A 22,431-nucleotide genomic window follows, 5' to 3' on the forward strand; every position below is an offset into this window, starting at 1 on the left:
GCCGGGACCTGGAAACTGGAACACCGCTGGAGGAAGCAGCTGCTGGGCGCCCGCGGGTTGCTCATCGGGGGCGCGGCCTAAGCTTGCTGAAGGCCTGCGGCAGCGACCTGATGGAGCTGAGTTTTGCAGAGGGTCGGCGGAGGACGGCTTGGTCCGAGTGGAAAGAGGTCCGGGGGCTGATCTTAATTGGTCAGTGGCTTGTATTTCTGATACAGATCTCTTTGGATTTTTTCTGTTGCGAACTCGGAGCTGTTTTCCACACTTGCTATGTCGAAGACTGAAAAAGTGCAGGTAAGACGGTAACCTATTTATTGAATAGTTCACTGGGTCTGATAGGGTCGAAGTCATGATAATGATGCGGATCAGCTGCGATTGCTGATGCGCATCAGCCTGGCTTGATTACATTCTCCGGCTCCTCCCGAACTTTGTTAATAAAACATCATTTGGTTTGCTTATTCATAGCTGAATGAAAAAGGGGAATAATGTGTTTAAGATGCTACAATCTGGTGGTTCGCAAAGATTATTTCAAATCATTTTTGCTGGATGTTACTGGATCTGTATTCAGACAGTCCATTTACGACTGATGTAATAAAATCTAGTTTTGCTAGTTCTGTTTGTGCATCAAACGCTTTAATGTTTATGAACGTAACCAACATAGTTATAGGAACTTTTTTAAACTAGCATTGGTTTCTGAAAACACATGTTTCTGTTAAAAGATGGTCTAGGTTTGGTAATTGTGGTAACAAAATGTTTCCAAGCACCTTAATATAGCACAAATCTCTAAGGATGTATATTTAACTCTTGTACTTTGGATACGCCCTTGACTGGATCTAGGGTGACACTGAGCTGTTTTACCAGGACCAGCACAGAAACGTATGTCTCATTTAACTGGGATAGGAGACACGTTACCAAAAAATATACACTTCACAATAAATGAATGTAAATTGTCTAGTTTTAAAACCTTAATTTTCCACAAAACAAGATGACTGAATCTACCTGAAAACAAATAAAATCTCATCATCTCACAGTATTTTTAGTTATTTAGTCTGATGTGATCTCTGGGAATTTGGTTTCCTGAAATGCTGCATGGTATTCAGCTGGATCTCAGTGCAGGTCAGCGATGAAGCCGGTGTCACCGCGGAGGTGCTGGTCCTGGACCAGTAAGGGGGCCGGATTACCCTGGTCCTGTGTTCTTTCTGAAAGAGAAGTACAGTTTTTCAACAATACATTGACTGTTTTGAGTATTACACAATGTTCACACTGATGGCAGACTCTGTTTTTTTTTATTTGTTTTTAATAATCCGCTTTTTTGATTTGCATTTATTCCAAAGAAAAATAGACAACATGTAAAAAAGTAACATATCCTCAAAAAACTATATCATAAAACATACCATTTAGGGCTGACAGGATATCAGATTTTCATTAGACGATTATCATTAGCAATAGCAAAAGAGTTCACAATTACAATATTATTGTCATATCTTTGATTTTTTTCATTAAAAGAATAATGCTATCAGTCAAATTCATCTTTAATTTTGTTTATTTTGTTTTTCTTTTTAGCCAATACATCAGACTAAATATGTAGGAATGTCAGAATGCAGAGAGAGAGAGTTTGTAATCATTGTGCAAAATTTTAAAGGGGTGATGAATTATTTATTATATTATCATATGTGTAGTATTATCATCCTTTTTTAATTGTGTTTTTTAATATTATGGTTATTTTTAATAACAGTATTGTCTTGATTCTGTCCTTGTCTGGAGTTTTCTAATTCTGTGGACAGGGTTGTGACAGTACCATGTCTTTTGTGCTTGTTGTGTTATGTGTGGAGACACGTGGCCTTTGTTGTGACTTTGCGCCACGTGTCCTCCTGTCCGTGCCTTGGCCCCGCACCCTTGTTTCCCCGTCTTTGTCCCATTATTGTTTCATTCCTCTCACCTGCCCATTGTTAACTTCCCTCGCTAGTGTTCCCTACTTAAAGCCCTTGTACTCTCTGTCCTGTGCCGGTGGGTCTTACCATGTTCGTGTTAGCTCTCGTGCTGCTTATATTGTTCCCGTCTTGCCTTGCCTGATCCTGCAGTGTCTTGGATTTATAACTCTGTTTAGTTTGCCCCTCCTTGGGAAGTCTTTGTTTGAATTCCTGCTTTGTTTAGTTTGTCCCCATCGTGGGTTTTTGATTTAATAAAGTTTTTGTGTTGCATCTTGGCTGTTCTGCATTTGGGTTCTTCTGCCTCTACCCTGACAAGTATATTGTGACACCCCTTGTACTATTAATGCAAAATAAATGTCCATACCATGATATGAGAGCGGTCATACTGTTCACCCACTAAATCCACAAGAACGTGTGTCCACGTGATTCCTAAGCATTGGAATACTGCAAGTGTGTCTCACCTGCTGTGGTCTCATAGGAGATGTTATGCTGCGTGAGGAGTGATCGTAGTCGTCCAATCTCAGCCCGCTGCTTTTCAAAGTCCTGTTCAAATAAACACAGCACAAACAGAACCTTTATTTGATATCAGCTGAAGGCAAGAACACACAGATTCCAGCGCAGGTGTATTTCTGACCTGTGTGCACTGCTCCAGGTTCTGATGAGCAGATGTTGTGCTCTCCTCTGGTTTCTGCTGCTGAGCTCTTCTCAGGAGACCCGCCTCCTCAAACACATCCCTCAGCTGCTTATTATAACCCTAAACACACATGCAGGGTTTTTCCTATATAGGAAATATTTTGACGGCCGCCAAAGATTTATGTGGTCATTGAATGTGATTTATGAGCAATGTAGATGACTGCTGCGCTTGTGATGACTGCAGGAAAGAAGGAACGGAGAGCCTGTGTGCTCTCTGTGTTCGTCTTCATTCTGTGTTGCGCAGACCCATCGGCATATGATGAGAAGTAGATGCGGAAGCAGGCAGCATGGTATGCTTGGAAACGCTCCCACGGAAGTTTGATATCATATATCAGCATCCGGTGAATATTTAACCTGAAATACCCCAGGATGAACTGCGATCAGAAACAGGTTTCCTTTTCTCAGACAAGGGTTCCGCTCGAACAACTGACATAAACAAACAAAACAAATCCTATCCAGCAATGAAGTGTTTTCCATGTTAGGAGGATGTGAGAGTGACGGGTAATATCTGTGTCACTTAATTTCATACCCATTATATAACTTGGAAAAGGTTGTAAAACTAAATAAGAACTACTGAATAAATTATTATTATTATTTATTTATACTGGATTTATTGTCAGTATTAGACTCGCAGTTCAAGAGTAGGTTACGTTTAACTGTGTGTGGATGACAGTGTTCATCAGCCACCACTAAATACCAATTTTGACCCAGGAAACCCCTGCACATGCCTGTTATTATTTCCTCAGATGCATTGTAATGTGTGTGTGTGTGCGTGTGTGTGTGTGTATGTGCGTGCGCGTGTGTTGTCACCTGTTCTGTAACGAGTTCTTCATATAGTGCTTGCTCAATGTCGTCCCACTCCTTCTGTAACTTCTCACTCAAAACTGGATAAACTACACACACACACAACAAGACATTACTATTATGCAATCAATCTTTTTAAATAATTTTATAATACAACATATACGGCAGATGTTATATAACGTTATATATTCTGTCCAGACTGGACTTCCTGCTTGCACAACCGAACCTCTTCAGATGATCCAGAATGCAGCGGCAAGAGTGGTCTTCAATGAACCGAAGAGAGCGCACGTCACTCCTCTCTTCACTAAGGGTGCGTTTACACTTGGCATTAACATGCGACCTGTATCTGGATGTTGTCCACATACACATTGAAAAGACAAGTGTAAATGCGCTTCTGATCGGAATGTCATCCGATCAGCGTGTCCTGATCCAGAGGTAGTCGAGGACGCATTGTGATCGGATCTCAGTGTAATGTAAACGCAATCCAGACAGTTTATCTACATTTACCGGTACAATTTCACAGAAAACCCGCCCGATATCATTATTCTCTCGTCTGTCCGAAGCCTGTCAGACTGCGGAGCAGCTGACAAATGCAGCGGAAAGTTTACTCTTGCTCACGTTGCACAGTCGTTCATTTTCCCACGAAATGATCATGGATACTTTAACCTACAGAGGATTTGTGTCAAATCACACGAGATGTTTTACTTGACCACTTCAGCTGTATCATCGCTGTATTTGTGACTGCCATGAATGGCGTTGACTCGCACACACAGCGCCAGCTTAAAACGCATCATTTGTTTATTTTCATGTCACAGACACGAATGGCAACACTATACCAGCTTGTTTCTAGCATACGTGTGTGTGTTTACTGTAGCCTATACGGCGTAATCAACTGTCCGGTTCCCCGAGGGCCGCTGCCGCTTGTGTCTCGTACAGCTCTCACTAAATCGTTGGTGTTTCGAGTCTGACGTCATCACCCAAACGTGTTTTTTCATCAATTTTAACAATCGCAGGTAGTTTAGATGGTTAGAGTAAGGTTAGGGTTAGGGTAAAGGTTTCGTAAGACTTGAAACACCAAAGATTTAGTCAAAACCAACAAGCCATGCCCACGGATCTGACTCGAAAGTACCGTCCCCGGAAGACAGATTAAGCGGCAGACGGGCAGCTTGAAACGGAGCTCTGAATACACCGTATATCATTTACACACAGAAACCAGATTGTATAGTGTTGCTAATAGCTGATGTCAGTAAGCACACTATTTAGGGCACAGACCAAAGAAACGACGCGCTGTCACTTTCAGCCAAACCAACCCAAATACACGAGAACGATGTAAGTGCTCGCTTTTGATCATAGGAACATTAGGCCTACTTATGTGATTATTTTATGTGTCTGTGACATGAATAAACAAATGATGTGTTTAAAAACACCGTTAGAGTCTGTGTGTGCGCGCGCTAGTGAAACTCGCCACAGCTCAAGTACAAAAGCTTGTGTCATTTTACAAACGTCCTCTGCTTATACTTTCACATACTTTTTTGTTTACTTCCCACCGCTGCCTCGAGTTCAACATGGCTGCGTATCAAATGTGACATGCTCATCCTCCCCGTTATACGTGTTGTGTGAAATCTCCCCGCACCGAGGCTATTTTTAAATTGCAGGCTTATTAAAATAATGGAAGCCACTTGTTGACAAGTGTAAACACGCTGTGTCCTGATTGTCTGAAGATCCGATCTGCTTGTTCGGATCACCGAGATCGCATGTTAATGCCAAGTGTAAACGCACCCTAAGTTACATTGGCTCCCTGTAGTCGCTCACATCAAATTCAAGACTCTGCTCCTGGCCTACAAGAGCACCACTGGTTCAGCACCCCTTACCTTCACTCGCTAATGCAGACTTCTATACCCGCCAGATCCCTACGCTCTGCAAACAAACCACGTCTTGTGGTGCAATCCCAAAAGAAATAATAATAATCACAAACCTTCTCGGGATCAGTTCTACATTTGTGTAATGATCTGCCCGCTGCTACAAGATCAGCAGATTCTGTGGCCATCTTTAAGAACCGTCTGAAAACACATCTCTTCCGTCAGCACCTGACCGATCAGTTCTGACTTCTATCTCTTTACTACTCTTATCTGTATATAAAAAAACTTAGCTTTGCACACTGTAGTAGGCTTTGTGAGACATGTTTTATTGCACTTACGCTTTTTGTTGTTCTAATGCTGACCCAATTGCTTCCATTGTTCACCCAACTTGTAAGTTGCTTTGGATAAAAGCGTCTGCTAAATGAATAAATGTAAATGTAAATATAACCCACCCAAAAGGGAGTGAGAGTGACACACTAGCGGAGTTTGAAATGTAAGCGAGTAAACACATGTCTGCGGTTCAGACACGCTCGCCAGTTTATTGCTGCTACCACAGACCAACAGCACCTACAATGCAAAAAGACATATCTAAAAATGAATTTATTTTGTACAGCAAAAGGCACATAGACACTGTGTTTAGAACATATGTAACCGACTCATATACTCGATTACAATCTAATGAAATATAGGGCCTGTACGTGAACATTTTACTCTACCTTGGTCTGTCTCTTTTTATTTCCGCATGAATCTCCTTCTCGCATCCACATGCCGGTGAATGTGTTATTCTGAATCTCCCATTCATGCCAAATGCTACACACACACACACACACACGCGCACGCACGCACACAAAACACAAAAGAGACAAGCTATATAAAATATGAAAAAGCATGTTTACGTGGTTTTAGGAACTTTTAACAAGGTATAATTACCCCAGTATACCACTGTAGGCGTTCCATCTGAAACTCTGTTCATGCTGGGTTATATTATGAAAAGGACAGAACACATATTTATATCTGAAAATAGAAAAATAAATAATTTGAAATCATGTTCACTGCCTGCTTGACATCGACACGCTTCCGTTTATGTCTTTAGGGAACTCAAGACTTGGTTCTTTAGATGTGTAGACTCTTGTGTGCTACTCACGTGGCTTCGATGTAGTTGTAACATCTTCCTGCCAGTCTGTGCAGATGTTGCGGCCCAGACACAGGAGACGGGCTGACCTTTGCTTGAAGTCGACCACTCTGAGCCACAAACTGATTATTTAAGCTGAAAGAGCAGGAGGAACACAACAGAAAGCGTGATTTTACGACTCTCCTATCATCCGTGGTTTCAAAACATAAGTTTGTTGGGAGACTCACCCAAAGGTGTTTGGTTCCTCCACTATCTTCATCTTTCCTCCTGATGTGACAACCACTAAAATAAGGATTAACAAAGTAAGCATTGACTTTACTGTAATAATATGAAGTAAGCGCTGCAGCCAGAAGACAACGACAGGTAAAATATGTGTATAAGAATACATGACCCCTAATGCAACAAAATAAGACACATCTAGTGCACTTACCCATCGCCGTCAAACATACCAGGCACCATTTCAAATAAAAACACTCCATAACTCTTTAAATCAAAGAGTTTTACAACTGCAAACTACATTTCTCTGTATCCGTTCGTCCGTTGCTGCTCATGTGACACAGACCACATCGATGACGGCTGGTAGAGCTCAGCTGATAAAGATTTGATGGTTCACGAACGTATTGAACTGGACAGCTATGCAGCAAAGAACAAAATAATATAATACAATTTTTAAGTAAATATACTTATTTGAAGTCTATCTAAGTACCCATGTTTGGCGATTAAACAAAATACAAAGGCAAACGTGCATAAACGTTCGTGAATTCTCAAAACGCGGCGATCGCAGTAAACAAAAATATTATGGTCTGTTTCCGGTGTTTATAGTGCCAAAATAAAAGTCCGCTCCCATTGCCATTTAATATATCTTAATCGAGTGTTTGTTAACCGTACCTTGTTCACAATGTTGAGATAAAAGTAACTGTTATAGTAATAAAATCGATCATTACACTATTACATTATTATGTATTTATATAAAAGATGTAATTTTTGTGTTTATTCGTCGTCAGCCATGTTTCATCACGTCACTGTATTTTGGATTCACAGCGTGCACTACAGAATCTACCTTGCATTTGATCTTAAAAGCCCATAAACCTTGGACATTTTGCCGTGATCCGTGAAGTAAACAACACGTCGTTATGTGGTGGAATAGGTTTTAATGCAGGTCGTTCGTTGAAAGCACATACATACAGGTGTCCAGTTAGTTCTTTCCAAGGGAGAGAATAGGTTGAATTTCAAACATGGGGAGGAAAAAACAAGGTAAAAGTGAGCGACCGGTTCACAAAGGCAAAGACACGCGACACCGGATGAAGGGGAAATCTTTAGAAACGTTTACAGAGGAGATGCACGATGTTCTGCGAGGTTTGTTGGGTTGTGTCTAGATCTATTTGCAACTATAGTTTGTGTATGCATACTGTACTCCACTTCAGTGTAATGGATTGAATTCGTTATGTATTCAACTGTTTTGTATTTCCAGCCAGTGAGGATGCAGAATCAGAAGCTGTAGGAAGTGTGAAGTTGCCCTGTCCATTAGCTATGTGGGACCTGGGTCACTGTGACCCTAAACGCTGTACAGGGCGGAAGCTGGTCAGGAAGGGTTTAGTGCGCTGTCTACGACTCAACCAGAGATTCAGTGGCCTAATACTGAGCCCTATGGGCACCAAATACGTGACACCTGCAGACAGGCGAGTCAGACTTTATCCACTCCAATGATCCAAAATCAAACACAACCCCCAGACAGGATGCCTCAAGGTTGAGGTCTAAAAGCATAAATATTAGTCTGGCAAGTCTTTTAGCACACACACATCATGTCATATTCTATAACATTTTTAGGGAGATTGTGGCTCAGGGTGGACTAGCCGTCATTGACTGTTCCTGGGCACGACTTGAAGACACACCCTTCAGCAAAATGATTGGCTCGCATCCAAGGCTTTTACCTTTCTTGGTCGCAGCAAATCCTGTCAACTATGGCAAACCCTGCAAGCTGTCCTGTGTGGAGGCATATGCTGCAACATTCTGCATTGTGGGTGAGGAGCGCTCGGCCTCTCTACTGCTCTGTTGTGGTTTTAGGGTGTTGTTTGTATTATAATAGAGGTCAGCTTAATTCAATGCCAATTTAGAACAGGGTCACTGATGTTATACATATTGCTTAAATGAAATCTTTTCGCTACATACATAGACAATATTTCCTCAAATATATTGTGAATTTATTTCTTCATCCATTGACATGGCTATTACTAAATTTGGGAATGGACACAAGGGGAAGGTTACTTCTGTGTTGCCTAACCAAGTGCATGCTGTTTTGGACCCAGTTTATAACTATTAAAAAAACATAAACTGATGTGTGTTTATGTGATCACCCATCAGGATTTCGTGACCTTGCTGTGCTTCTGCTGAGGAAGTTTAAGTGGGGTTTGGGATTTTTGGAGTTAAATAAGACTCTTCTGGAACGTTATGCTTCCAGCCAATCAGAAGAGGAGCTGCTGGCTGTGGAGAAAGAGTTTCTCAGCTTCACCCCACAGGAAGAGGATATCGGTATGACCCAACGGGGCATCACACATGTGCTTGAAAAAAAGATTTATTTATATCTACATTTTAAAATCCTTTGTCTGTGTGTTTTTTAGATCCTTTTGATGTGGACTCGGGCAGAGACTTTGTTAACCCCAACAGACCAGTGCAGTAAGAATATTTTTTACATTTTATGAAATCCCTTGAATTATATTTCAATCTTTTTGAAATATTTCTGTAAGCTAATGACCTGAGAGGCTGACGTCATTTTAATTTCAAGTAACCTCTGCACGTGTGTGTGTGTGCGTGCGTGCGTGTGTGCGTGCGTGCGTGCGTGCGTGCGTGCGTGCGTGTGTGAGTGCGTGCGTGCGTGTGTGTGTTCATGTTTGTATATCCCGGTGGGGACCTAAACCTGAATGCACACCAACACATGGGGACTCATGTCACCGTGGGGACCAAAATTGAGGTCCTCATGGGCACAAAAGCTTATAAATTGTACAGAACGATATTTTTTAAAAATCTAAAAATGCAAAAAGTGTTCTATGATCTTTAGGTTTAGGGGTTGGGTTAGGGGATAGAATATACAGTTAGTACAGTATAAAAAACATCACGCCTATGGACTGTCCCCACGGAGATAATAAACCAGACGTGTGTGTGTGTGTGTGCGTGTGTGTACACTCAGGACTGAGGATGATGACAGTGAAGAGACATCAGAGGAAGATGATGATGACGAGCAGGATGACCAGAAGAGCCAAGAGGCAGATGATAATGATGATAAAAGTGATTAGGAGTCTTGAATTTATAATATTACAATGAATGATTCAAGAAAGTGTGATTAGTAATCTGATTCACGCTGACACTGACCTCCGGCTGACAAAGACAAACTTCTGTTTTATGATTTTTTATGATGTTTGCATACTTATAAAGATGGAAGATATATGGAACCAGTAAGTAAAAGCAATAGGAATCTGAGACTGTAGTCATCATTTCAGTAGAAACTTTCTAAAAATGTGTCAAATGTGTTATTTGTATTGAGAAGGATCTTCTCGCACTTTAATTACATTTTGTTATAGCAAAAAATTAATATATTGACTTATTTCCACACATAATGTCAAAATATTCAAATGGTGTTTATAATCGTTTGAGTTTGCAAGGTTTGGTTTGGCCAAAACACTCCACTTAAAAGTTTGAACATGATTATAATATGGCTTGTTCGCCTGTTCAGAGAGTTTTCAACAAAAAACGAAATGGCCAGAATTTACCATCGGATATTGATCTTGTACTGCGATTCTTTGATCCTAACTGGGTCTAAACCTTCTGAAAGGTTATATACAGAATTTTATTAAACAGAATTTTTAGAGTCATTTATTAAGTGATGATATCAGAGGGTAATATTATAAAACTTTGATATGCAACAATAGTAAAAATGTAAATTCTTATATACATTATAGAGCTCGTTTGGTAGAGCATTGCATTAACAACACAAAGATGGTGGGTTTGAGCCCAGAACTGTTATGTACTGTTAAAATGTACGTCTTTAATACACTGTAACTCAGTTTGGATAAAAGTGTCTGCAAAATGCATAAAAATGTAAAACAAGCAGTACCACAGTAGCATGCCCAAATAACATGGTATTACCATGATGTCCTTATTAAAGCTTATTGTAAAACATGCACCCTTTTTAAACAATGAACTAAATTGAACTGAATGAGTAAGGTGAGCCTACCAGCCACTCTCATGTAGCCTATGGCATTTACTTCTCGAAAAACATCATATCACAGTGATCAACTGTTAATGCTGTCAGTAAAGGGAATGTTTTTATTTTTCATAACAATACAAAAAAAGTGACAAAAACACATTCATTGACACTTGTACCACATCGATCCCAAGTGGATTTTGGGGGGATTTGCCAGTGGGGGGCGCGCGCAGTAGCGCGCATCTATTTTTTCCCTCTTGACTGCAGTAATGTTGTTGTGGCGTGACGTCACATAGCCGTGAAATGAAGGCGCAGAGAGGGCGGCCATGACTCTAGTCTCCACAATTATTTAATCCCAAATAAATTACCCACGGAAAACTTCCATGGCAAGAGCCACGAGTCAGATTGTGAGTACCGCCGGTGTCTGATGAGCGTGGGCTCGAAGCCGCCACTCGCCGCGGCGTATGCGCCGCTCGTAAACGCGTTTTTTGGTGGCAGCGGCGCGGGACGCTCGAGCTGCGACCCGCTGTTAGCTGTAGCCTCTATCTTAGCGTTTAGCACATTAGCATGCTAGTCCCCAAAACAAGCGCAAGTCATTTAACCAGGAAGTGTCAACTTTAGTTTTTTATCGTGTTTTGTGCAGGAATTTCTGAATGAATGATTATGCTCGATGTTTATATTTTTAAAGGCATATTGTGAATAAATATCGATATTATTGCCCTTATGCTCCGCGGGCTTGTTCTGTTAACAAATGAAGTTGCTTGTTTCCTTACCCGTTAGCCTGACCGCTAACTCACGACACGGGGTTTTGATACAGCTCGTGTAAAACTCGCTTTGAATCTGCGTCAGATATTTTTATTTCGACTTATTTAATGATGTGAAGGCAACACTTGCCTGATTTTCTGAAGTAACTATAATACGGCTTTGACTTGGAGTCGGGCAGCGCTACTAGCACAAGTCGCCTCAGGTTGTTTTTGCCTCGTTTGCATGTCAGCTTGTACTTTTTTAAATTTAGTTACATCAAAACTGACTACTTATAAATACATCAATATTTTTAAAGACCGGACCTGAACATATCTGCGTTATCCTTGACTTATTTATGTGTTACTTCTAAAATCAATCGACTCGAGGTCGAGGCCTATAAAAGGGGCTTAGAGGTTTACTACTTATGTGCATTTGACAGCCAGTGTTTAGCAAAATATTGGCGTAAATATATGATATAGCCCATCACTGGATTAAAACGAAACCCCGATAAAGGTGATTGGTTGATCAATTTATAAGATCCATTTTGAGACGATGCATAACCATAGTGTGTAACGATAGTGAGTTAGGGCTTATCAAGATGTAAACTTGGTCTTGTTGGTTGCTCTTGTTTTGGTTTCATTAGTTTAGTTTGTTTTAAACATAAGTTTGTATGTAGAGGCACGTGGTCAGTCTGAGCCAGTAGTAAACAGGATTCTTGTTGGAGGTCTGTGAGAGATGTTGTGGACATACCTGATGTAGTTTTATAGTGCTGTTTTGAAGCTCATTACATGTGGGAATGCTGATTACGAATGAGTTACAGTAAACCAGTGATTATATTCTGCTGTGTGGGTGTTTTCTGGGAGAGAGAGTGGACAGACATGTTTGGTTGTAGGCTGTATAGTTTCCTTTTGAAAGAATTCGGCAATTGTAAACATTGTAATTTAGGTAATGTCTCAAATGTGAGTAACTTAAAAGTAATTACGCTATTGTGGGAGTAGTAGTATGTGGATTACTGATTTCTTCATAATAAGGAATGACAATGCCTGAGTGTGTAAACAGCTTTGTCCTGTGGCCATAATTGTTCATTATCAATATCTAGAGCGTAATACTTAAAGGGAACCCGGTGTATAGAGAGATGCATGGCTTAATGCATTGTAATAGCCTTACACTACTAGCATTTGTCATTAGAAACACATCAACTATTTTCAGTTCTTAAAAAACCCTAAATGTAATACTCATTTTAACCTAAGGAGGCCGCCATGTTCTTTTTCGATGACGTAAACTGGTTGCACGCACAGCTAGGCAGCCAAACTAAACATGGACACACTAATCAGTTCTTCAGTAAATATAAGGTTCTGTAGGATTATATATATATATATATATATATATATATATTAGGGCTGTCAATGTTAACGCATGTGATTAATTTTTTCACATTAACGCGTGAAAAATATTTAACACAATTAACGCAGCATCCGTTTGTTTTGACATTTTTTGTCTAGCATTACATTATGTAATCACTAGGGCTGTCACGATTATGAAATTTGATTGACGATTAATTGTCTAATAAATCATTGTGATTAATTGTCTGTTTTAGGGCTTTGGCGATTATGACGATTAATTGTCTGTTTTTGAGCTTTGACATTTAATTCTCATACATTTTTGATTCAGCGATTGAAACGACCATATTGTTCTGAATACAAGACTGTTTATTTCTTGGAAATACATCGGAAAAAATTGGGTCATCATATATTTAAGGTTTAGGGTTTTACCTGTCAATAATACAACCACCAAATACTTGTAAATGAAGTAAATTGATCAGGTGTGAATTGAAGCCACCATTAAAATACTATCAGTCATAGAATATCTTCTAGTCTGTTTTTTTCTCACTTGCAAGACTACAGTAAAATTTTACTTGTGTGTTAATGAAATTTTGGTAGACTGGTTTTCACACTGAGATTTGCTTAAATAATATTAAATTGTACTGCAGGTAATTTGTATACGTTTTAGTCTTTTTTTAAGTGATTGTGTTGTGGTGGTACATTTGACAAGTATTACCATGCTTTAGTAACAATATATACACTAAAATATGTAATATGCAGATACACTACAGCTCCCCCTAGTGTCTTCTATAGAGATGTGCGATAATTGCGATGATCCGAAATCATCGCGATGAGGTCAAACAATCGCGATGAGACGATTATTTAATAATCGTGACAGCCCAAGTAATCACGCTCTTATTCGTGTACAGGCTTTTAAACCACTTAAGCGCGATTTGAAACAGTTGCTTTGACGCGTTCAATGAAGATAGACAGCTTCTAAACTGTAGGACGCGGCAAAACGCAACGCGAGGTCCAGTCTGGTGTAAACAGTCATCGGCTGAAGGCTGCGTCGGTGAATCTCTGTCAGACAGCGCATCCGTGTTAAGTTCTCTTTCGTGCTTGAATGGATAAAACCATACAAGATTATGTCAGAAAGCCCGTTTTGTCTAGCATTTTAAGCAAGACTTCAAAGTGTAAAATAAAATCTTAAATGAATGCAAAGAGTTGTGAAAATGGGAGTGCGGTGACGGTCAGATCTGCGTACTGAGACAGCTCTTAAAGGGGCCACGTTCTTAAACGTGCTGCTGTGACTCCTGTCACTAATGTTAATCAAAGAACAAAATAAAAGAAGAAATCAATGTGATTTTGTAACTTTAATGAGAATTCTTCTGCATTTAATTTATAATTTAGCATTAAAGACTGTAAAGTGTTTGAGAACTTCCTTCAATTTCTGTATATTTCATGATAGCTCTCAATTATATTGTTGAATGGCTATAATTAATGTTAAAATAATCAATTTAATAGAGACATCAGTTACAGTACTAATATCAAAATGTTTTCTTCATTCATAAAATGGACGCTCATTAGAAACACATAAAATATTTTCAGTTCTTAAAAAAACCCTAAATGTAATACTCATTTTAACCTAAGGAGGCCGCCATGTTCTTTTTCGATGACGTAAACTGGTTGCACGCACAGCTAGGCAGCCAAACTAAACACCGACACACTAATCAGTTATTCAGTAAATATAAGGTTCTGTAGGATAATATACTGTATATATATGTGTGTAACAATGTTCACAGCAAGGAAGAAGGAGGAGGGAACCGGCGAACGTTGAACAACAAAACTTTAATAAAATAAACAAACAACAAAACGAAAGTAAAATGCTGGCAGCTCCCTCACGGTCGACTGCCGGTCACACATAATAAAACATAACGGAAAATCCAGGCCTGGTTCTCTCTCGTCCTTTACTGTTGTCGCTCCTCCTTTTATATAATGCTAAAAGAAGGAAGAAAGAAAATAAAGACGCTATTTGGTGTATTTTCCTACATTTTAATATTGTTTGTCAGAAACAATGCAAACATGCATATTAATAACCAAAATCATTTCAAATTGATCATATACACAATGTTTTAGCCATTATACAATGCATTTTATCCAGATTTTGACTTTTTGATGTTGATTTAACAACATCAGTAGCCTAACGTTATTGTCTTCTCTCCCTCGGTCATTAGCTGACGGGGGCTAATATTCACTTGTGCTCTAATACAGAATAAATAACCAAACCGAAAGCATTATTATTGGGTTTATCATTATATTCTCATAATGTATAAAGTATACGATTATGGTGGATGCTGATGTCTTAAATGTCTCAAAGGCGGTAGTTTAAAGCTATGATTTAATGCACGCTCACCTTGAACAGACGTCTAATACTGAACACGTTCTTCTTTTATGGCTGGCAGGCTGGCTTGTGTGTCAAGAAGACATACCGCCACCTACTGTCCGTGTGTGTTTATATATCTGATCTTATGTTTTGCGTGTCATATTTTACTATTATATATGGAAAACGTGTGTGCTTCGCTGTTGCGAAAGAGAACAGGTTTAGGTCGCAACCATTTGACATCATGGATTCTGACGCAAAAAAATGGCGGCCTCCAAGTAAAAATATTTTTTAAAGTTTATGAATACTGTGACAGTTACACAGTTTTTTTATTTGACAATTATGAAGTCAATGCCATTGTTCATGTATTAAGCCATACATCGCTCTATACACAGGGATCCTTTTAAACCATCTACTTGGCCTTTTTTCTTGCTTGGGTTAGGCTGTTTGATTTCAGCTATGAGTGATGTCATCACACTTACCACCTGCTGCTATGATTTTACAGCAGTGACATCATGCAAACAGGCATGACATCACACATGTTTTAAGGCTGAGGATTTACATCACCTCCCTCTGTTTCTGTCTCTCGTCAGTATGATGTTGCATCCCTCCACTCCTCTGTTCTCATCTCCTGTCCATCCATGGTAAGAGGCCAGCAGGACACGCCCCATCTCCGTGGCAACAGCATGGAGGGACAGGTCGCACCCCCCCAGCCGACCCAACCTCGCAAGAAGAGACCCGAAGATTTCCGATTCGGCAAAATATTGGGAGAGGGCTCCTTCTCTACCGTACGACACGCACACTTACAGATGTTTTTATGTACTTGACGAAGGACTTTTGTTTTATTCTGTAAATCACAACTTGATGATGTCTTGATGATAAATGCTTAAATCACCAGCTGTAGATGAGAAATTTGGTCAAAAAAGACTTTCCTAACATTATAAGTAGTCCTCACACAAAACTTAAATAATGCACACAAAACTTAAATAATGCACAATCATGTCACCTTGTAAAAGTGCAAAATAAAGTGCTCGGTGCATGTTTCAAAGAGCACTTTATTTTGCGCTTTGTGAATAAAGAAGATTGTTAATATCTCGCTCTTTAATCCTTTTTTGGAGACATAGCAAATTAATTTCAAGAAGTGAGCTTCTTGCTCTTGGGTAGAATTGATTGACAACTTGAAATCGTGTTAAATGTGGTTGGAATTCAGATCCGCCTTTTTTCTTTTCTACCTTGTCAAAAGACAAATTGATGCACTAAACTTGAGACCATCTTTGTTGCTAACAGGTAGTCTTAGCAAAAGAACACTCTACGGGGAAGGAGTATGCAAGTAAGTCATAGCATATGATCAGTCTGTGATTTCCCATCATTAGTCTGAATTGTAATTAAATGATGTTGAACTTGTTACGAGTAGTTCAATTCGAAGCCTATACTGAGGATTTATGTGTTCAAATATATTTTTACAGTTAAGATCCTGGAGAAGCGTCACATAATGAAGGAGAACAAAGCGCAGTACGTCAAGCGAGAGAGAGACATCATGTCACACCTGGATCATCCGTTCTTTGTTAAGCTGTACTTCACTTTTCAGGACGAGGAGAAGCTGTGTATCCTTAACTCACATGTGGGTTCAGCCTGACTGCTATAAAAGTTTTAATGGCTGATGTCAGCAGGGTGGCCAATGGCAAAATAAAACCTGCTCATGTGATGTATATGAAGCAATTCAATTTGGTTTAGTTAAAAGGTGTAATTCCCTGGTACATATTTTGAAAAAGTGCTGCTGATAAAGTGACACAAGGGGGAGCTAGTAATTCTGTCTATTACCCAAACCACTACAGTTATTGGTCAATGTCATCAAAACAGGCTGAAAACATGATTAGTTTACCCTAAGATATGTCTAATGTCGATGATCTGTTATTTTTCTGAACGTGCTGTCAGATTTTGGTCTGAGCTATGCTAAAAATGGCGAACTTCTAAAATACATTCGAAAAATTGGCTCGTTTGATGAGACTTGCACACGTTTCTATTCGGCAGAGATAGTTTGTGCTCTGGGGTACCTGCATCAGAAAGGCATTATCCACAGGTCAGTTACTTATCTTTAAGGGCGACTATCAGAAATGTAATAGTTAAATATTTCAAAATGAAATTCCTGTTTTTTTGTTGTGTTTTCTGACATTGTGATTTATTATTGTGCTTTTGTTACAGAGATCTAAAGCCAGAAAATATTCTGCTCAGTGAGGAGATGCACATTCAAATAACAGACTTTGGCACGGCCAAACAACTGTCGTCTGACAGCAAACAAGGTAAAACACCAAACAGACAATCGCAGAACGTAAAAACAACTTGCACTGTTTCCTGACATTATAGTGCCTTTATTAAAGGATTGTCGTCATTGAAATGTTTCTCCCCGCAGCAAGAGCAAACTCATTTGTTGGTACGGCTCAGTATGTCTCGCCTGAATTACTGACTGAGAAATCTGCCTGCAAGAGGTAAGCACAACTAATGAATATTTCATGTTGTGCTGTTGTAATGCTTTCTTTGGTAATAAAATGGGCCTAGTGTGTGTTTCTTAAATGCATTCGAACATTTCTTTCTATAAACAACATGAATGCAGCGTTAGTAACAGAGAGAGGACTCAACAAATGTTTAGCTAAGAGTTCATGGCATGGTGATGATTGTTAGAAGTTCTGTTTGCTGATAGTGTTGGGTTTTCTATGCAGTTCGGATCTTTGGGCATTAGGGTGCATCATCTACCAGCTAGTTGCTGGTCTCCCGCCATTTAGAGCCGGGCAAGTTCACTTTCTAAATTCACCCTATTTAGCGTGTATGAGACCTCGGTTAAATGAATGATGTGCGTTTTGACGCATTACAGGAATGAGTATCTAATATTCCAGAAGATTATAAAGCTGGAGTATGAGTTTCCGGAGAAATTTTTCCCCAAAGCAAAGGACCTCGTGGAGCAACTTTTGGTCAGTCTTATGAATCATCAATGCTTGTTTTGTTATGTATAAGTGCGGACCATCAACTGCATAAACCGTTACTTTTCATCTTATTTTCACAGTCGTTGGATCCGTGCAAGCGGATTGGTTGCGAGGAGATGGGTGGATACGGGCCACTGAAGTCCCACCCTTTCTTTGAGTCCGTCGGCTGGGATGATGTACATTTGCAGACTCCACCCAAATTAACGGCGTATCTGCCGGCCATGTCCGAGGATGACGAGGACTGCTATGGAAATGTGAGTCAACCAAAACAGTCGCACCATGTCAAATTCCTTGAACAAAAATCAGGTGTAATCTCTCTTTCTCCTTTCTTTCGTAGTATGATGATCTCCTGAGCCAGTTCAGTTGTATGCAGGTGGCACAGCCTGGCCCCGCCCCCTTGGATCCCTTAACAGGAGAGTCAAGTAATCCTACATATAACCCCTCCCCTAGTGTGGATCAGTTTATACATATTCATGAGCTGGACAGTAATAGCATGGAGCTTGACCTGCAGTACAGCGAGGAGGAGAAGCGCATCCTGCTGGACAAGCAGAGCGCTGCCAACCCATGGTAAACATAGATACTCTTTTTATTTGGCACAAGTTTCTCTTTGCACATACCTTCTTTACATCTCTCTTTCGATTTCTATCAGGCACCAGTTTGTGGAGAATAACCTCATTCTGAAAATGGGTCCGGTGGACAAACGCAAAGTAAGTCATGTTTACGACCGCGTACACAAACTACAAATCGTTGTTGTCAAATTATTTAAAATAGTAATGACTAGGTTTCTTTAGGTGAAACATAAAATGTGAAGCGATCTGGGAAAACCCGTCGGATGTCCCGCAGGGCAATTTTCAGGAAAAACAAAAAATAGAAAGTAAATTTTTGGTCAAGATTGTTTTTTCATTAAATTATTATTCTATAACCTCTTGTCTATCATCTCTGAAAACATTGTGGCAAAATTTACTGCTGAAAAATTGCGATTTATAGTGGCTAGCTGATGTTTAAGGACATGCTGGCGGAGCTGCAAAAAATCACTCATAACTTTCCCTCTCTTAACGAAGACAGTTCATCCATCAAAGTAGACCACATAACATGAAGAATGAAGGAGGATCAATGCACATTTCCTGCCAGTCGTGTGTAAACTACGGCATGCAAAGATTTTTGTGCGATGGCGAAGCTCACCGTCTGGAGCACTGGGAGTCCTCTGCTTATGCGAGCCGCCTCCGGAACGCGATCGCAAAACATACAAGAGATGATCAAAAGTTCAGACACTATGCCCATGATAAACAATGTAAAACTTGCTTCACTACTTACTAGTTGTTGTCCGCAATGTTTGCTAGTGTCTCCAAATTCCGTTCTGAAAATCATAGCGCTTAGCCGACTTCAGATAACTATAACTTTTGTTACATACAAGGTTTGAGTGAAACCGCTTTGGAAAGGGCTTGAACCCAGCGTTCATATGATATCAAAACCTGTAATATGTACATTTTCATCTACAATACGGCATCCAGGATTTGTATTATAATTAGTGCTGTCAATCGATTAAAAAAATTAATCGGATTAATCACACATAACAATAATATTTTAAAATATACTTTTACATCTTAATAATTTCACATTTAATCTTCAAATTGATGTAGAAACAACATATTTCTTTAACAGCGTCATTTTGTGAATGAAAGAAAACATTTTGATATTAGTACTGTAACTGATGTCTCTATTAAATTGATTATTTTAACATTAATTATAGCCATTCAACAATATAATTGAGAGCTATCATGAAATATACAGAAATTGAAGGAAGTTCTCAAACACTTTACAGTCTTTAATGCTAAATTATAAATTAAATGCAGAAGAATTCTCATTAAAGCTACAAAATCACATTGATTTCTTCTTTTATTTTGTTCTTTGATTAACATTAGTGACAGGAGACACAGCAGCATGTTTAAGAACGTGGCCCCTTTAAGAGCTGTCTCAGTACGCAGATCTGACTGTCACCGCACTCCCATTTTCACAACTCTTTGCATTCATTTAAGATTTTACACTTTGAAGTCTTGCTTAAGAAAATGCTAGACAAAACGGGCTTTCTGACATAATCTTGTGTGGTTTTATCCATTCAAGCACGAAAGAGAACTGAACACGGATGCGCTGTCTGACAGAGATTCACCGACGCAGCCTTCAGCCCGTGACTGTTTACACCAGACTGGACCTCTCGTTGCGTTTTGCCGCGTCTCACAGTTTAGAAGCTGTCTATCTTCATTGAACGCGTCAAAGCAACTGTTTAAAATCGTGCTTAAGTGGTTTAAAAGCCTGTACACGAATAAGAGCGTGATTACATAATGTAACGCTAGACAAAGAATGTCAAAACAAACGGATGTTGCGTTAATTGCGTTAAATATTTTTCACGCGTTAATTTGAAAAAATTAATCGCATGCGTTAACACGTTAATGTTGACAGCCCTAATTATAATCATAATTTTGTAACGAAGTTGTGTGTGTGTGTAGGGTCTGTTTGCACGGAGGAGGCAGTTGCTACTGACGGAGGGGCCTCACTTGTACTACGTGGACCCGGTCAATAAAGTTCTGAAAGGGGAGATCCCGTGGTCACCTGAGCTACGACCTGAAGCAAAGAACTTTAAAACCTTCTTCGTTCACACGGTAATGGCTGTACTTCTCACTCAAATCATCTTAGCCTTCACACGGCAATAATCATTTAGATTTCAAGATGGAAGATAAACCACTGTGTTTGTTTCTGTAGCCAAACCGGACGTACTATCTAATGGACCCAAGTGGTAACGCTGATAAATGGTGCAAGAAAATCCAAGAGGTGTGGAGGAAGATCTACCACAAACACCAGAGCCCCAGCCTATAGGACTACATCTCTCCCCATTCGGTGACACCCCCCACAGCCCTCCAACCAATCACAGAGCAGGGACGCGCCCCTGTAGAGACGCCTCTCCAGCTATATATTGTCTTTCTGTCTCTTCATATATCAGTCCCTTCTCTTCCTGGCACTTTCGAATTCAGTTGTCGTACGCACCGAGGGTGGAGTCTTTACAACCAAAAGCAGCAAGGCCATATGTCGGCAGGCAAACGTTAATCACATAGTTAAGATCACGACGCCAATCTTTCTGTTGGGTTTTGAAATCTCCACCCGTCTACAGAGAAACAAGTGCACACTTTTTTTTTTTGCTTAACGCACACTCGCACACGGCCTTTACCTAGAAATACCTAAACGCTTCTCTCCAAAGGAGTGAGTGTCGCTTTTGTTTAGAATTAAGGCGGGTCCTTCTACAGTAGCTGGTCTTGCTGATTCTGATTGGAGGATGTGATGTGGAATGTTTTCGAGGTGTACCTTAGCACGTTCCGAATAAATCTTAAAGCGCGTTAGGAAACATCTGTGCCACCACACCGCAAAAGCCACATGGGTGGTTTAAGAGGGTAGCTGATCCTCTGCCCTGAGCTAAAACCACGACCGAGTTTCCTCTTTAGCTGTTTTCCTTTCAAGTGCTTGCAATGTGACGGTATGCATTGCCGTTTGGGGGCTCGTGATGGTGGGGCAATCTGATTGTTTGTGTGTGTTTGGCTCCTCTCATTTGGCCGTTTTTAACAGGAAGTTTGCGAGCGTGTGAGACTGTCAGGCTGCGACTGATTGATTGATTGCGTGTGCGTGTGTCTTCCTGATCGGTAACAAATGACTGTGATGTACAGTTGATGTAATATTGAACATGGGAGGAGACTTCTGAGGTGACTCTAGGATCCAGGTTTTGTATTTTTATTCTTGTATAAGGTTATTGGGCCGTTCCGTTCTGGCCTGGCTTCTCTGTGTTATTTAAATTCTAATATATGAAAGCATATTTGGATTGAAGTCATGTTCCAGGGCCTTGCTGTGTATGTATTGAATATGTAAAGCCTTTGAATGTGAAGAATTATTGTAAACTATGATATTTTACTGCTTTTGTTTTCTTACTATATCATATACATTTTCTATTTGCGCAGTGATTGGCTCATTTCTGATAATTTAATGCCTGTGTGTGCATGGCCCCGCTCGTGTGTGTGTGTGTGTGTGTGTGTGTGCGTGCGTGCGTGCGTGCGTGCGTGCGTGCGTGCGTGCGTGCGTGCGTGTCTGTGAGCGTGGTCAGATGGATGTGTGTGGGGAACTTGTGCATTTAGGCAATGTGTGTATTCTTCTTGTCGGCCTTTTGCGCTCGGCAAAACCTAGAACTGAAATAAAGCATGTAGAGTTTTAGGCCAACACATACTGTCTCCTTTTTTCTCAGAGTCAAATGTCACATCACATGATTAGGAGATCAGAAGGTGATTGGTTAAATGGTGACAATGGTCCAGCCACCAAAATTAGAAGCATGTTAAAAGGTTTTTTCCACAAATAAGTG

General features: G+C 40.0%; 3 protein-coding genes across 4 annotated transcripts; 2 read left to right on the forward strand and 1 right to left on the reverse strand.

The window, feature by feature from the left end:
• Window positions 1–604: 604 nt before the first annotated feature.
• Window positions 605–7,203, reverse strand: gnptg (N-acetylglucosamine-1-phosphate transferase subunit gamma). Of its 2 annotated transcripts, XM_057322945.1 has the most exons (10): window positions 6,847–7,191; window positions 6,644–6,698; window positions 6,429–6,551; window positions 6,215–6,298; window positions 6,001–6,094; window positions 5,737–5,851; window positions 3,432–3,514; window positions 2,563–2,682; window positions 2,390–2,471; window positions 605–1,196 (listed from the first exon to the last, which is right to left on the reverse strand). In XM_057322945.1, exons 1-10 carry the CDS (start codon window positions 6,893–6,895, stop codon window positions 1,105–1,107), a joined length of 897 nt encoding a protein of 298 aa, XP_057178928.1. In that variant the 5' UTR covers window positions 6,896–7,191; the 3' UTR covers window positions 605–1,104. The 2 variants fall into 2 exon arrangements, with proteins under 2 accessions (XP_057178928.1, XP_057178929.1); XM_057322946.1 differs by lacking the exons at window positions 605–1,196; window positions 2,390–2,471 and having other exon boundaries at window positions 2,571–2,995; window positions 6,847–7,203.
• A 120-nt stretch (window positions 7,204–7,323) lies between these two features.
• Window positions 7,324–9,892, forward strand: tsr3 (TSR3 ribosome maturation factor). The gene is made up of 6 exons (XM_057322950.1): window positions 7,324–7,772; window positions 7,888–8,095; window positions 8,244–8,437; window positions 8,778–8,945; window positions 9,035–9,089; window positions 9,601–9,892. Exons 1-6 carry the CDS (start codon window positions 7,652–7,654, stop codon window positions 9,704–9,706), a joined length of 852 nt encoding a protein of 283 aa, XP_057178933.1. The 5' UTR covers window positions 7,324–7,651; the 3' UTR covers window positions 9,707–9,892.
• A 997-nt stretch (window positions 9,893–10,889) lies between these two features.
• On the forward strand, window positions 10,890–22,293 carry pdpk1b (3-phosphoinositide dependent protein kinase 1b). The gene is made up of 14 exons (XM_057322940.1): window positions 10,890–11,021; window positions 15,654–15,848; window positions 16,348–16,390; window positions 16,527–16,664; window positions 16,996–17,140; window positions 17,263–17,360; window positions 17,471–17,546; window positions 17,778–17,846; window positions 17,930–18,026; window positions 18,119–18,292; window positions 18,376–18,605; window positions 18,688–18,745; window positions 20,543–20,695; window positions 20,796–22,293. The coding sequence occupies exons 1-14, from the start codon at window positions 10,998–11,000 to the stop codon at window positions 20,907–20,909; spliced, it is 1,614 nt and encodes a 537-aa protein (XP_057178923.1). The 5' UTR covers window positions 10,890–10,997; the 3' UTR covers window positions 20,910–22,293.
• Window positions 22,294–22,431: the final 138 nt, after the last annotated feature.

This window comes from Triplophysa rosa, linkage group LG23 (assembly GCF_024868665.1).
Source record: "Triplophysa rosa linkage group LG23, Trosa_1v2, whole genome shotgun sequence".
NCBI classification, from domain to species: domain Eukaryota; kingdom Metazoa; phylum Chordata; class Actinopteri; order Cypriniformes; family Nemacheilidae; genus Triplophysa; species Triplophysa rosa.

What these genes read in the sequence shown, in the direction of transcription:
- tsr3 (XM_057322950.1), top strand. Translation starts at nt 7,652, where the DNA reads ATGGGGAGGAAAAAACAAGGTAAAAGTGAGCGACCGGTTCACAAAGGC. An exon ending in GATGCACGATGTTCTGCGAG is followed by an intron (nt 7,773 to 7,887) that starts GTTTGTTGGGTT and finishes TTGTATTTCCAG; the next exon opens with CCAGTGAGGATGCAGAATCA. An exon ending in TGCAACATTCTGCATTGTGG is followed by an intron (nt 8,438 to 8,777) that starts GTGAGGAGCGCT and finishes ATCACCCATCAG; the next exon opens with GATTTCGTGACCTTGCTGTG.
- gnptg (XM_057322945.1), bottom strand. Translation starts at nt 6,895, where the DNA reads ATGGAGTGTTTTTATTTGAAATGGTGCCTGGTATGTTTGACGGCGATG. An exon ending in TACAACTACATCGAAGCCAC is followed by an intron (nt 6,299 to 6,428) that starts GTGAGTAGCACA and finishes TTCTATTTTCAG; the next exon opens with ATATAAATATGTGTTCTGTC. An exon ending in ACCTGGAGCAGTGCACACAG is followed by an intron (nt 2,472 to 2,562) that starts GTCAGAAATACA and finishes TTATTTGAACAG; the next exon opens with GACTTTGAAAAGCAGCGGGC.
- pdpk1b (XM_057322940.1), top strand. Translation starts at nt 10,998, where the DNA reads ATGGCAAGAGCCACGAGTCAGATT. An exon ending in CAAGAGCCACGAGTCAGATT is followed by an intron (nt 11,022 to 15,653) that starts GTGAGTACCGCC and finishes GTCTCTCGTCAG; the next exon opens with TATGATGTTGCATCCCTCCA. An exon ending in GTCCGGTGGACAAACGCAAA is followed by an intron (nt 18,746 to 20,542) that starts GTAAGTCATGTT and finishes GTGTGTGTGTAG; the next exon opens with GGTCTGTTTGCACGGAGGAG.